The 12,683-nt window shown below is 39.3% G+C and overlaps 1 protein-coding gene across 1 annotated transcript; it reads right to left on the bottom strand.

The window, feature by feature from the left end:
* Positions 1–11,111: 11,111 nt before the first annotated feature.
* Positions 11,112–11,987, bottom strand: LOC139849367 (uncharacterized). The gene has a single exon (XM_071839026.1). It carries the CDS (start codon positions 11,985–11,987, stop codon positions 11,112–11,114), a length of 876 nt encoding a protein of 291 aa, XP_071695127.1.
* Positions 11,988–12,683: the final 696 nt, after the last annotated feature.

Below are 12,683 nucleotides of genomic sequence, written 5' to 3'. Positions count from 1 at the left end.
GTTAGTTGCCAAATGCTTAAGCCTTTCTGCAGTTTCAGCAACTGTTTCTTCAATCGTACCATCTAGTGGCAGAACAGGTTCATCTTCAACAGTTATCATGTCGTCTGTTGATGGATTGTTGCCTGCTTCAAGTACAAATGGAGCTTCAGTTGTTTTTGTTCCTTTTCCGTTTCGTGTGTTCTTTGCATTAGTGGATGGTGCCATTGTTAACACCTATTTCCTTATAAGGTAAGGCTTAGTGTGTCAATAAGATACTAGAAGTAATCTAGCTTTAGGAGGGCGGAGTGCTGTCGATTGATTTTTACCCTTGGAAAATAATCCCTACAGACCCGGTTCACAAGTGTAGAAACTTGTGGGGTAGCTTAATCAATCTGTCATCCGTAGAGCATAAAAGTGCTAGCCGGATGACTTCTAGTGAGAGAAAGTAGAGAGAGAAAGAGAAGTGAAGTCTCAGCTCTCAAAGTTGTCAGAATGTCTGAACTGTGTAAAATGACGATCCAAGGGGTCTATTTATAGTGTTAGATCCACCAGATTGCTCAGGGACACGTGTCAGATGTTGATACGTTCTGTTATTTGTGATCCGAAATTTACACTGAAGGTGGCGTTCTCCGGCCAGGGATTACGCGCTAGGCGGCCTTCAGGGCTTACGCATGACGGAGCAGCCTGTATAGCGGAGAACGCTGGACGGATAACTCCACAAAACTGTTGTTTCCAGCCTTCCTGATGCTACTTTTATGCAACCATTATGCCTTTTATGCGTGTATACGATAGGATACACCATTACGTAGATTCCTCCGTAACTTATGGGATTTTAGTATTATATATACATATGTAAATTATGTATTGCATGGTACTAATCTACATCCTATAATCTATTTCTTATCGAAAATCCTTCATCTGATCGTACGAGATGAATCCCTCAACCAGTTCGAATTCCTCGGATTCCGACAGCTATTCCGATATGGAAACACACTTGAGCTCCGAATGCAATATAACCGGAATGGATCAACAAATCAGTCATCACCAATTCTGGATGAATTGGAGATGGGTTCGTAGTCAACTTAATCAATGGAGATGCGTAGAATGCGATTCCTTCCACCAACCGAATTCACCTATTGGTGGAGAACCTGAAACACTTACCGGCGAACCTGTACGAAACACCATATTCACTCTCATTACCAGGATATCTCACAACGGTTATATGATGTCCCAAATTCTGAACCTTATTCATCCGCTTGTTTCAACCGCCAATCATCCCGGAGTAATAGCAGAAGTCAACGAGCTTCGCGCCTGAATTGTAGCCTTGGAAAATATGGTGCAAAACGTACCAGCTTCAGCAACATCACCGGCACCAACAGTACCACCAACAACCCAAGTTTTAACATCACGCATGATGTGGGTGAGCTGGGCAATGTAACCAGCAACATAGCCAGCACGAGCTCAAAAGATGTTACACGCGAATCAAGCCAAGCAATGGTCGTGTTGCCATCTATTTCGTATCATCTAATTGTTTTTGGAGCTGGTTCAAGAAGCTCAGGGGTGACCCTACTTCAGTCCTTAAACTGAAGTAGTTATGTTTTGATGAATAAGTTTTTGATAGTTGAAGACAAGCCACCAATTAAGAAGAACCAGCTAGCCGGACAAGTAAATGAGCTTTAGTTTAGTCAGTAAAGCTTTAATTCACTCAGCTAGGCAACCAGCAAATCGAACCAGCAAAGTTATACTTAGATGAGCCAGCTAGTTCAACCAGCTGAAGAAATTTAAGTTCAACCAGCACACGAGACTTAGTTCAACCAGCAGGCGACGCTATTTTCTTTCTAAAGGGCCAGCTTGCTGATATGTTTCAAAGTTTATCTTATGCTTTTCAATAAACTGGTCAGGTCATGTGCTTAACACGTGCGTGGCTGTTCTAGAAGAATGTTAGCTGTCCAAGGAAGATTCCCATTTATCATTGGATGCTTTTATCATGGGAAGGAGCACTAACAAATGGCAGGCTTTTTGCAGATTGTGTCCTTTATTCTTATTGGCTAATTTGTAATTGTTTGTCCTTTTTTGTCTCCATTTCCTTTTTATGTTTTTGTCTTATTTAGAAAATAGCTGTTAAGCTTCTTCTATAAATAGAGAGCTCTTGTAATTGTAAAACTTGGTTGATGATTGAATGAAAAGTTTGGTAGAGCTTATCTATTTACAAAATCTATGTGTATTTATGAATCTTTGATTCCGGTGGCTAAGAGTGGTTTCTTTATCAGTGTTTGTGGTGTTACTTTATCAAACATTGTAGTGAAATCCAAATCTTCATATCTGATATTATAGTTGTGGTGAAATCTTTATCAGCTGTAGTTGAAGATTTGGAGTGTTTCTAGATCTCTAATTGTGGTGGTATCTTTATCAAGGGTTTAGATTCTCTATCCTTTGTGTTCTTATTTCAGAGTTTTATACTCTGTTTTGGGGTTGTTGCTGTTACAATTTGGGGGTTTGTGTTCAGATCTGTTTAAGTGAAGAAAGCTTATTCTAAATTATGTTTTTAAAGTCATAATTACGCATCAAAGTGGTATCAGAGCTTAGGTTGTTCAAATCGAAGCTTTCTTATCATTTTTATTGTTGTTTCAGTTCATACTCTGTTTTAGAGCTGTTAAGCTTTATTTCAGATCTGGGTTTCTATTTGTTGCTGAAGGTCTATTTCAGATCTGATATTTGAAATGGCTGATATTCCAAGGAATATGACTCTTAAAGAAGCTCATAATCTTAGAAGAGATAGAGCTATTGAAGCTCTACAACATCAGATGGAAAGAATGGTTAACTTGTTGGAAGATGGTGTTCCAAGAAGAATTAGAATTAGATCTGAAAATGGAGATACAACTATTGTGTCTTCTAGTACTGAATCTGAAGGTGGTAGCCATGGATCTACTGATGGATCTCATGCTTCTTCACAAAGAAGAAGAAGGCATAGGAAAAAAGCTGATGATTTGAAAGATATCAAGATAGATCCACCTGATTTTGAAGGGTCTTCTAATCCTGAAGATTACTTTGAATGGGTTCAGGCCATGGATAGAATTATGGAGGTTAAAGGCTACGATGATAAAAAGGCCTTTAAAGTTGCTGCAATCAGATTAAAGAAGTATGCTTCAATGTGGTATGATAATCTAAAAAAAAGAAAGGCAATATGAAGGGAAGAAAACAATCAAAACCTGGTCCAAGTTAAAAGAGTGTATGTAAAAGAGGTTTGTTCCTCAAGCTTACAAGCAAGAGCTGTATATCCAGATGAATACATTCAAGCAAGGCAGCATGAATGTTGTTGATTACATCAGAGAGTTTGAGCAGCTCAAGATTCGTACAAATGTTAAAGAAGCTGAAGAACACACTATAGCGAGATTCGTTGGAGGCTTAAATGCTTCTATTGCTAATCAAGTTGAAATGCAGCCTCTATGGACTTTTGAGAGTGCTTGCAAGCTGGCTATTCAAGTAGAGAAACAAGCAAAGAAGAAAATTAATTTTAAGTCTTATTCCAAGCCAGCTGTGCTGCCTATGAAGGGTCAATCATCTATGCTTCCTAGGCATAACGAGGTAGCATCCAAAGTATCTAAAGGCAAAGAGCAGGTTGTAGCTAGTCCTAAAGATGATAGGAGGAAATGCTTCAAGTGCCATGGATTTGGGCATTTTCAAGCTCAATGTCCTAACCAGCGTGCTCTTACACTAAAGGAGATTGAAGATTTAGAAGGGGGTTTTGAAACTGAACCAGCATATGATGAATATGATAGTGAAGAGTTTGTTGCTGCTGATATTGGAGAGCTTCTAATGATTTGAAGGGTAATGCACTCAGCTGAAACTATTGAAGATAAGAGCCAGTGTAAAAACATCTTTCATTCAAGATGCACAGTCAAAGGCAAAGTGTGCAGCCTAATTGTTGATGGGGGCAGCTGTGCAAACGCAGCATCTACTCACATGGTGGAAAAACTTGAGCTGGTTACAAAGAAGCATCCTCATCTATACAAACTTTAATGGCTTAACCAAGGCAGCGAGGTAAAGGTTACTCGCCAAGTTACTGTTCCATTTTCAATTGGTACTATTTATCAGGATAAGATTACTTGTGATGTTATTCCTATGGATGGTTGTCATTTGCAACTAGATAGACCTTGGTTATTTGATAAGTATGTCTATCATAATGGACACCAAAATACTTATTCAATGTATGTGAATGGAAAGAAGATCACCCTCACTTCTTTAAAGCCTAGTGAAATACCTAGAGCTGATCCTACTGTTAAGAATGATAAAGCTTTGTTTATGACTCAAGCTGAAGTTGATACTGAGTTAAAGGGTGGTGCTGGTGCTTATTTATTGCTGATGGTTGAAAGTGATGAGTTGAACCAGCATGATGAAATACCAGCTAGGGTAAAGCATTTGTTATTTGAATTTGCTGATGTGTTTCCTACTGAGTTACCTACTAGTTTGCCACCAATCAGGGGTATTGAACATCAAATTGATCTTGTACCTGGATCTGTTCTTCCTAACAAGGCAGCTTATCGATGTTCTCCTCATGAAGCAAAAGAAATAGAAAAGCAACTTAATGAGCTGGTTGCAAAGGAGTATGTTAGAACCAGCATGAGTCCTTGTTCAGTACCAGCTTTGTTGGTTCCAAAGAAAGATGGTTCTATGAGAATGTGTGTAGACAGCAGAGCTATTAACAACATCACCATCAAATATAGGTATCCCTTACCTAGATTAGATGATATGCTAGATGAGCTGCATGGTTCTTGTGTATTCTCCAAAGTTGATTTTAGAAGTGGGTATCATCAGATTCGAATGAAAGAAGGAGATGAATGGAAGACAGCTTTCAAGATCAAAGGTAGATTATTCGAGTGGTTGGTTATGCCTTTTGGGTTGTCTAATGCACCCAGCACATTCATGAGACTTATGAATGAAGTGCTCAGGCCACTTATTGGTCAGTTTGTGATTGTTTACTTTGATGACATCCTAGTGTACTCGAAAACTAAAGAAGAACACTTGGATCATCCGAGGAAAGTATTTGAGCTGTTAAGGCAGAATCAGTTATATGCAAAGCTGGAGAAGTGTGATTTCTTTGTCAGCAAAGTAGTGTTTCTTGGATATGTGGTTTCTGAAGAAGGCATTTCAATGGATCAATCTAAGGTGGAAGCAATTAGATCATGGCCTAGTCCTTCTTCCATCACTGAAGTCAGAAGTTTTCATGGTTTAGCTTCAATTTATAGAAGATTTATCAAGGACTTCTCCACACTTGTTGCTCCAATTACTGATTGTATGAAGAAAGGGGTGTTTGAATGGTCTAGTTATGCTCAATTGGCATTGGAATCATTGAAAGAAAAGTTAAGTTTAGCACCTATACTTGCTTTGCCTAATTTTGATATGCTATTTGAACATGAATGTGATGCAAGTGGTGTTGGCATTGGAGCTGTGCTAGTGCAAGGAAAACGACAAGTAGCTTATTTCAGTGAAAAGTTAAGTGGGTCCAAGCTAAATTATAGCACCTATGATAAAGAATTTTATGCCATCATTCGAGCTGTTGATCACTGGTCTCATTATTTGAAGCCAAGGCAGTTTGTCCTCTTTTCTGATCATGAAGCTTTGAAGTACATTAATGGTCAGCACAAACTAAATCCAAGGCATGCAAAATGGGTTGAATTCTTGCATATGTACTCCTTTGTGTCAAAACACAAGGCTGGTACTTCTAATGTTGTTGTTGATGCTCTTTCAAGAAGATATTCTTTGTTGTCAATTCTGGAAGCTAGAGTTCTTGGATTTTCATTTGATAAGGAGTTATATGAAGCTGATCCAGACATTGCTCCTATTTTGAACTGTTCTCCTGCTGAGTCCAAAAGAGATTATGTTGAGCAAGATGGTTTTCTATTCAAAGGCAGCAGATTGTGCATCCCAAAAGATTCAATCAGGGAGTTGCTGATTAGAGAAGCACATGGAGGTGGTTTAGCCGGTCATTTTGGAATTAACAAGACATTGGAGATCCTAAATGAACACTTCTACTAGCCATGTATGGATAAAGATGTCAAAGCTGTGATTAATCACTGTGCTACATGCTTTCAAGCTAAGTCAGCATTTCACAAGGGTTTGTATACTCCTCTTCCTGTCCCCAACCAGCCATGGGAAGATTTGAGCATGGATTTCATTGTTTCATTGCCAAGGACTCAGCGAGGCAAAGATTCTATTATGGTTGTTGTTGACAGGTTTTCAAAGATGGCTCATTTCATAGCCTGCAACAAAACCAATGATGCTACTATTGTTGCTAATTTATTCTTCAAAGAAATTGTTCGTCTTCATGGAGTTCCCAAAACCATTGTGTTTGATCGAGATACAAAGTTCTTAAGCTATTTTTGGAAGACATTATGGAAGCTGCTTGGAACAAAGCTTTTATTCAGCACTTCTCACCATCCCTAAACCGATGGTCAAACTAAAGTTACCAATAGAACTGTGGGAATGCTGCTGAGAGCACTTGTGAAGAAAAGTTTGAAGGAGTGGGATTTGAAGTTTGCTCAAGCTGAATTTGCTTTTAATAGAGCACCTAGTTACTCCACAGGAAAATCACCATTTGAATTATGCTATGGTGCAAATCCACTCACACCCATTGATCTGATTCCTTTTGCAATTGAGCCTAAGGAAAGTGTTGATGCGGTAGCAAAGGCCAAAGAAATGAAGAAACTGTATGAGCAAGTGAGGGCCAAAATTGAGAAGACCAACTAGCAATACAAGGCTAAAGCTAACCAACATAGAAAGCAGCCCACTTTTATTCCTGGTGATCTTGTTTGGATTCATCTAAGGAAGGAAATGTTCCCAGCAAAAAGGAAGAACAAGCTGATGCCAAGAGCTGAGGGTCCATTCAAAGTGTTGGAAAAGGTTGGTGATAATGCTTACAAGGTCGAGCTACCTAGTGATACTGCTGTGTCTAGCACTTTTAATGTTGGTGATTTAATGCCCTACTTGGAAGATGACAACCTCGAGAACTTGAGGTCAAGTTCCTTTTTAGAGGGGGAGGATGATGCGGGTGAGCTGGGCAATGTAACCAGCAACATAGCCAGCACGAGCTCAAAAGATGTTACACCCGAATCAGGCCAAGCAATGGTCGTGTTGCCATCTATTTCGTTTCATCTAAGTGTTTTTGGAGCTGGTTCAAGAATCTCAGGGGTGACCCTACTTCAGTCCTTAAACTGAAGTAGTTATGTTTTGATGAATAAAGTTTTTGATAGTTGAAGGCAAGCCAGCAATTAAGAAGAACCAGCTAGCCGGAATAGCAAATAAGATTTAGTTTAGTCAGTAAAGCTTTAATTCACTCAGCCAGGTAACCAGAAAATCGAACCAGCAAAGATATACTTAGACGAGCCAGCTAGTTCAACCAGCTGAAGAATTTTAAGTTCAACCAGCACACGAGACTTAGTTCAACCAGAAGGCGACGCTATTTTCTTTCTAAAGGGCCAGCTTGCTGATACGTTTCAAAGTTTATCTTATGCTTTTCAATAAACCGGTCAGGTCATGTGCTTAACACGTGCGTGGCTGTTCTAGAAGAATGTTAGCTGTCCAAGGAAGATTCCCATTTATCATTGGATGCTTTTATCATGGGAAGGAGTGATCAATCCTAGATTATCCAATTATGGTTAATCAAGGATTGAGTGCAATGAGGGGGTATAATGGATGTCGATTATGGTTTTGAGACCTTATTTTCATATTTCGTTAAGTGCTAAATGATCAACAACCATGTCCCGGTCTTCGTAAATTACCTTAACTAAATAATGATTTAGTCTCGGGCAAAGTCACGAGAGAAATCAATATGGCTAGGGCAACCTTCCAGAATCAACAACCTAAAATGGGATGTCAAGCTCCCTATTTGTAGGTCTAGGAGTTACGCAGAAGTAAGTTGTGCGGGCACTTAGACATTCCGCATAAACACTGCGAGAAGCCTTCGCACTCTTTAATGTTCTGCGAAATCCCACCGCATTCACACTGCGGTTCAGTTGTCTTGTGCTTTCACCTTCAAATGGCCTTTCGCACTAAATATATACATATACATAAGTATGTATATGATCAAGTCCCCCCAGTTTATTGTGTTACATTTTCGTAGAAAAAGTAAGACAATAAACTCTTAAAAAAGAAAAAGTTATAGTTTGTCCTTTTGCGCATATGATGCACGCACTATAGTGAGGCATAAAAGTATTATTATTTTTCCACAACGGCTATTGTTGTATTTGCAGAGTTTTTTATCTGCGTATATAGCCGTTAAGGGATTATACTGTTGAAATTATAATTTCCTCCATATATATAGAAGTTGATTATCATTTTTCCATCATACTTTCTCTCTCTGTTATATTGATTCATTCACACAAACAACTTTCACATTTACTCATCATCAGCATCATGTGGGTTTCTGAAATCGAAAAGAAAGATGACACAAAAGCATTTCTCGCAGAGACGCTTAAGAGCCCCGAGTCAAAATCATCATCAAAGGCTGCACAAAAATCTCCTACCACCAGTGCTCAACAAACAACAAGGACTCCCAGCAAAAGTCCCGCTACCTCTCCACTTACAGGATACGCGAAGAGGTTTACGCGGTCTAGCTCAGTTGTTCCACCTGCTTCTGAGACTGGTAATGCGAATCGTCACATATTATAATTTGTATTTCCAATAACACCTATAGTGTTCTGTCATTTTAATATTTCTTTCTTCGTTTATATTCCTTGTACGTGTTGCAGCAGAGACATCCATTACTCCACCACCATCTACACAGGCTAGTTCTCCACCAACCTTCGACTTATCCAAATATGAAGACATCTGGCGCACTCCTCCCAGCGCAGTAAAGTCAATCAAAATAGATGGCCTGCAAGGTTATCTATGCGCCTCTCCAGAAGCTGCACTGGACCAAAGGCAACATATGAAGCTTGCTCTTCCCCATGATCTATGCTCTGAACTTAGCAAACTTTCATACAGCGACTCATTCAACTGTTTCGCGCAGAACTTCTATATGACACTTGCATCTGCATACGATGCAATGTCCTGACAAGTGAAGTTTGCTGAAGTTTTGAAGAAAGAACACACCAAGCACGCAATCACACAGTCCTAACTCTCTTCCATCACCACGGAATTGCAAACAACAAAAAATTGCGTGGATGATTTAAAAAAGCAACTGTCTGAAAAAGCAATTGAAATGGACAACCTTCAAGTCGCGCATGACACAATGAAAAACAAACTCTTGCAAACCCAAACTGAACTAACCGCAGCCTTATCCGCAAAAGCAACAGCGGAATCTAGCTTTACGAAACTCCGCGAACATTTGCTTGAACTTGGGCAAAAAATCATGGATTCTGCGGACGTTTCGCAGAAATTTGATACTTATGTGACTGCGCTACAACAACTTGAACGAGTAAAATTTCTTCAAGAGGTTGGAAAGATTGCTATTCTTCCGGAGCCAATGCCAGAGTATATTGAGAAATTAATTTGCCCTATTGAAGAGGCAGAAGATATGGTCACATTGGCTAGGGAAGGAATCCGCGTTATCCCTATTCCAATATTAGAAGCTATAAGTCAAAACAAGGATGCTCCCGTCGAAGACATCATTGGTTTAGACTTAACTACCCAGGAATAGGCTTTCACATTATGTAAACGCTTTTATAAGCGCGTTTTAATGATATGATTTGCTGTACCTTCCGCGGAACTTATAATAAAATTTTATTTATCAATTGCAATTGCCTTTATTTATATAGCGCTTTGATTATATCATTCATAATTACTAGCATTGTCCTTTGCAATTTCATTTTTTATTATTGTGCACATAACAAACAACTAATTTATGCGAAACAACCTGTATGCACGTGCTATTATGCACATTATGAATCTTCTAAGTCCGCCGAAACGATCCTTAGGAAAAAATTTGTGTTTATTGCGAAGCATCCAAGTATGGCTAGATCTAATACTTTGGGAGAAAGTTAACAAACTGAATTCCTTTCGCATACACGTCAAATTGTTTTCATTTAGGATCAAGTGGTCTTCTCCATCACTTGTTTGATTTCATTTATGGTTGTATTAAACGCGTTGTACTTTGAAATTACGCATAGACATACAATCATTATGATGAACAAAAACCTTTAGTTTTATTCATTTTACAGAATATTGCAAACTCATTTGCTACACACATTAACATGAATCACTAGAATGCACATAAAATTTCGCATACTTTTGTTATTTACATATAATATCGTTTCAACAAAGTAGCATGCCACGCGTTAGGTATGTTGCACCCTTCAATGTCTTGGAGTTTAAGAGCCTGCTGCATTAATTCCCACTATATGGTATGGTCCCTCCCATTTGGGTCCCAACTTCCCTTGTTTCTCAGCACGACTTGCTTCATTATTACGCAAAACCCATTCTCCAACATCAAAGGCTAACGCGCGCACCTTCTTGTTATAATACTTAGCAATTTGCTGCTTATTATTTGCCTCACGTATTGCGGCCATAAGCCTGCGTTCTTCAATGAAATTTAGATTTTCACAAATGCCTTTCGCATTCGCACTTTCATAAAAATTAGCAACTCTGTGCGTTTCAACAAAGATTTCTGCGGGGATCATTGCTTCGGAACCATATACTAGGCTAAAAGGTGTTTCGCCTGTACTTTTCTTGAAAGTAGTGCGATGAGCCCATAGTACATTTGAAAGTTCATCAACCCATCCAATCCGCTTTTCATTCAAACGTTTTTTAATACCGCTAACAATGTCGCGGTTAGTGACTTCGCATAATCCATTTGCTTGCGGATGTGCCACAGATGTGAATCTTTGAATTATATTTAGTTCCACACACCAACTTAAAAATGGATCTTTTGCAATCTGCGCTCCATTATCACTTACAAGTTCCCGCGGAATACCAAATCTACATACAATGTATTCCCATATAAAATTTCGCACTTGCACTCCAGTAATTGTGCGTAAGGCCTTTACCTCCACCCATTTAGTGAAATAATCAATAGGTACAATCAGGAACTTTACATTTCCTGCACCTGCTGGAAAGGGTCCCATAATATCAATGGCCCATTTATAAAATGGCCATGGTGAATCAATTGGAATCATATCATGTCTTGGTTTGCGATTCTACGGTGCATGTCTTTGACAACTTTTACACCGCTTAACAATTTGCGCAACATCACAATATAGAGTAGGCCAGAAATAGCCCATGCGCATTATCTTGCCAGCAATAGTTTTATATCCTGAGTGAAGAGCACAAGATCCACTATGCACCTCTTCAACAATGGTTGCAGCTTCTGCAGGTCCCACACACCGCATTAATGGTCCCAAATATGATTTACGATATAACATATTATTTTCAAGTACATACATGGGTGCTCTTTCGCGTACCAAATGAGCCTCCTTTTTATCTTCTGGCAACGTACCATTTCGCAGATAATTGACAATAGGATCCATCCAATTTGGTCCAACTTCTTCTATAACCGCAACAAATAAATTTCCATCAATGGACTTATTAGGAAGTTCTTCCACCCACACCTGTTTCTGAAAGTGTGAAAACGCTAATGCAGCAAGTTTGCTTAATGCCTCTGCTTTTTTATTTTGACTTCTCGACACTTGTGATAATTCAAAGAACTCAAACTTTTCTGCAGATTCCTTCATAAGTTTCAAATACTTCTGCATGGACAACTCATGCGCTTCAAAAGAGCCATTGAATTGATTTGCCACCAGTTGTGAATCAACATATGCGCGCAGCTGCGTTATATTCATCTTACATGCCAAATTCAATCCCGCAAGCAATGCTTCATATTCAGCCTCATTGTTTGTCACATCAAAATCAAAGCGTAGTGCGTACGTGTGCTCTTCGCCACTTGGATTTGTCAACACTAGCCCCACACCTGCCCCTTCAACACATGAGGCACCGTCTGTATATAAATCCCAGATTTCATGCGAAGGTGGCGTTAATTGCGTTCTTTCATGGATCACCTCTAATTCACCCGTCATTTCTGCGAGGTAATCTGCCAAAACTTGCCCCTTCACGGATGTACGCGGTATATATGATATTTCAAATGCTCCAAGCTCAATCGCCCATTGGGCAAGTCTTCCAGATACCGCAGGTTTATTCAACACATTTTTAACCGGCAAATCAGTTAAAACATGTATTGGATGACCTTGAAAGTCAATTGATCAATCCTAGATTATCCAATTATGGTTAATCAAGGATTGAGTGCAATGAGGGGGTATAATGGATGTCGATTATGGTTTTGGGACCTTATTGTCATATTTCGTTAAGTGCTAAACGATCAACAACCATGTCCCGGTCTTCGTAAATTACCTTAACCAAATAATGATTTAGTCTCGGGCAAAGTCACGAGAGAAATCAATATGGCTAGGGCAACCTTCTAGAATCAACAACCTAAAATGAGAGGCCAAGCTCCCTATTTATAGGTCTAGGAGTTACGCGGAAGTAAGTTGTGCGGGCACTTAGACATTCCGCATAAACACTGCGAGAAGCCTTCGCACTCTTTAATGTTCTGCGCAATCCCACCGCATTCACACTGCGGTTCAGTTGTCTTGTGCTTTCACCTTCAAATGGCCTTTCGCACTAAATATATACATATACATAGGTATGTATATGATCAAGGAGCACTAACAAATGGCAGGCTTTTTGCAGATTGTGTCCTTTATTCTTATTGGCTA

This window comes from Rutidosis leptorrhynchoides, chromosome 5 (genome assembly GCF_046630445.1).
Source record: "Rutidosis leptorrhynchoides isolate AG116_Rl617_1_P2 chromosome 5, CSIRO_AGI_Rlap_v1, whole genome shotgun sequence".
Classification (NCBI taxonomy): Eukaryota; Viridiplantae; Streptophyta; class Magnoliopsida; order Asterales; family Asteraceae; genus Rutidosis; species Rutidosis leptorrhynchoides.
This window is presented reverse-complemented; position numbering and strand designations above follow the sequence as displayed.

What these genes read in the sequence shown, in the direction of transcription:
- LOC139849367 (XM_071839026.1), bottom strand. Translation starts at nt 11,987, where the DNA reads ATGACGGGTGAATTAGAGGTGATCCATGAAAGAACGCAATTAACGCCA.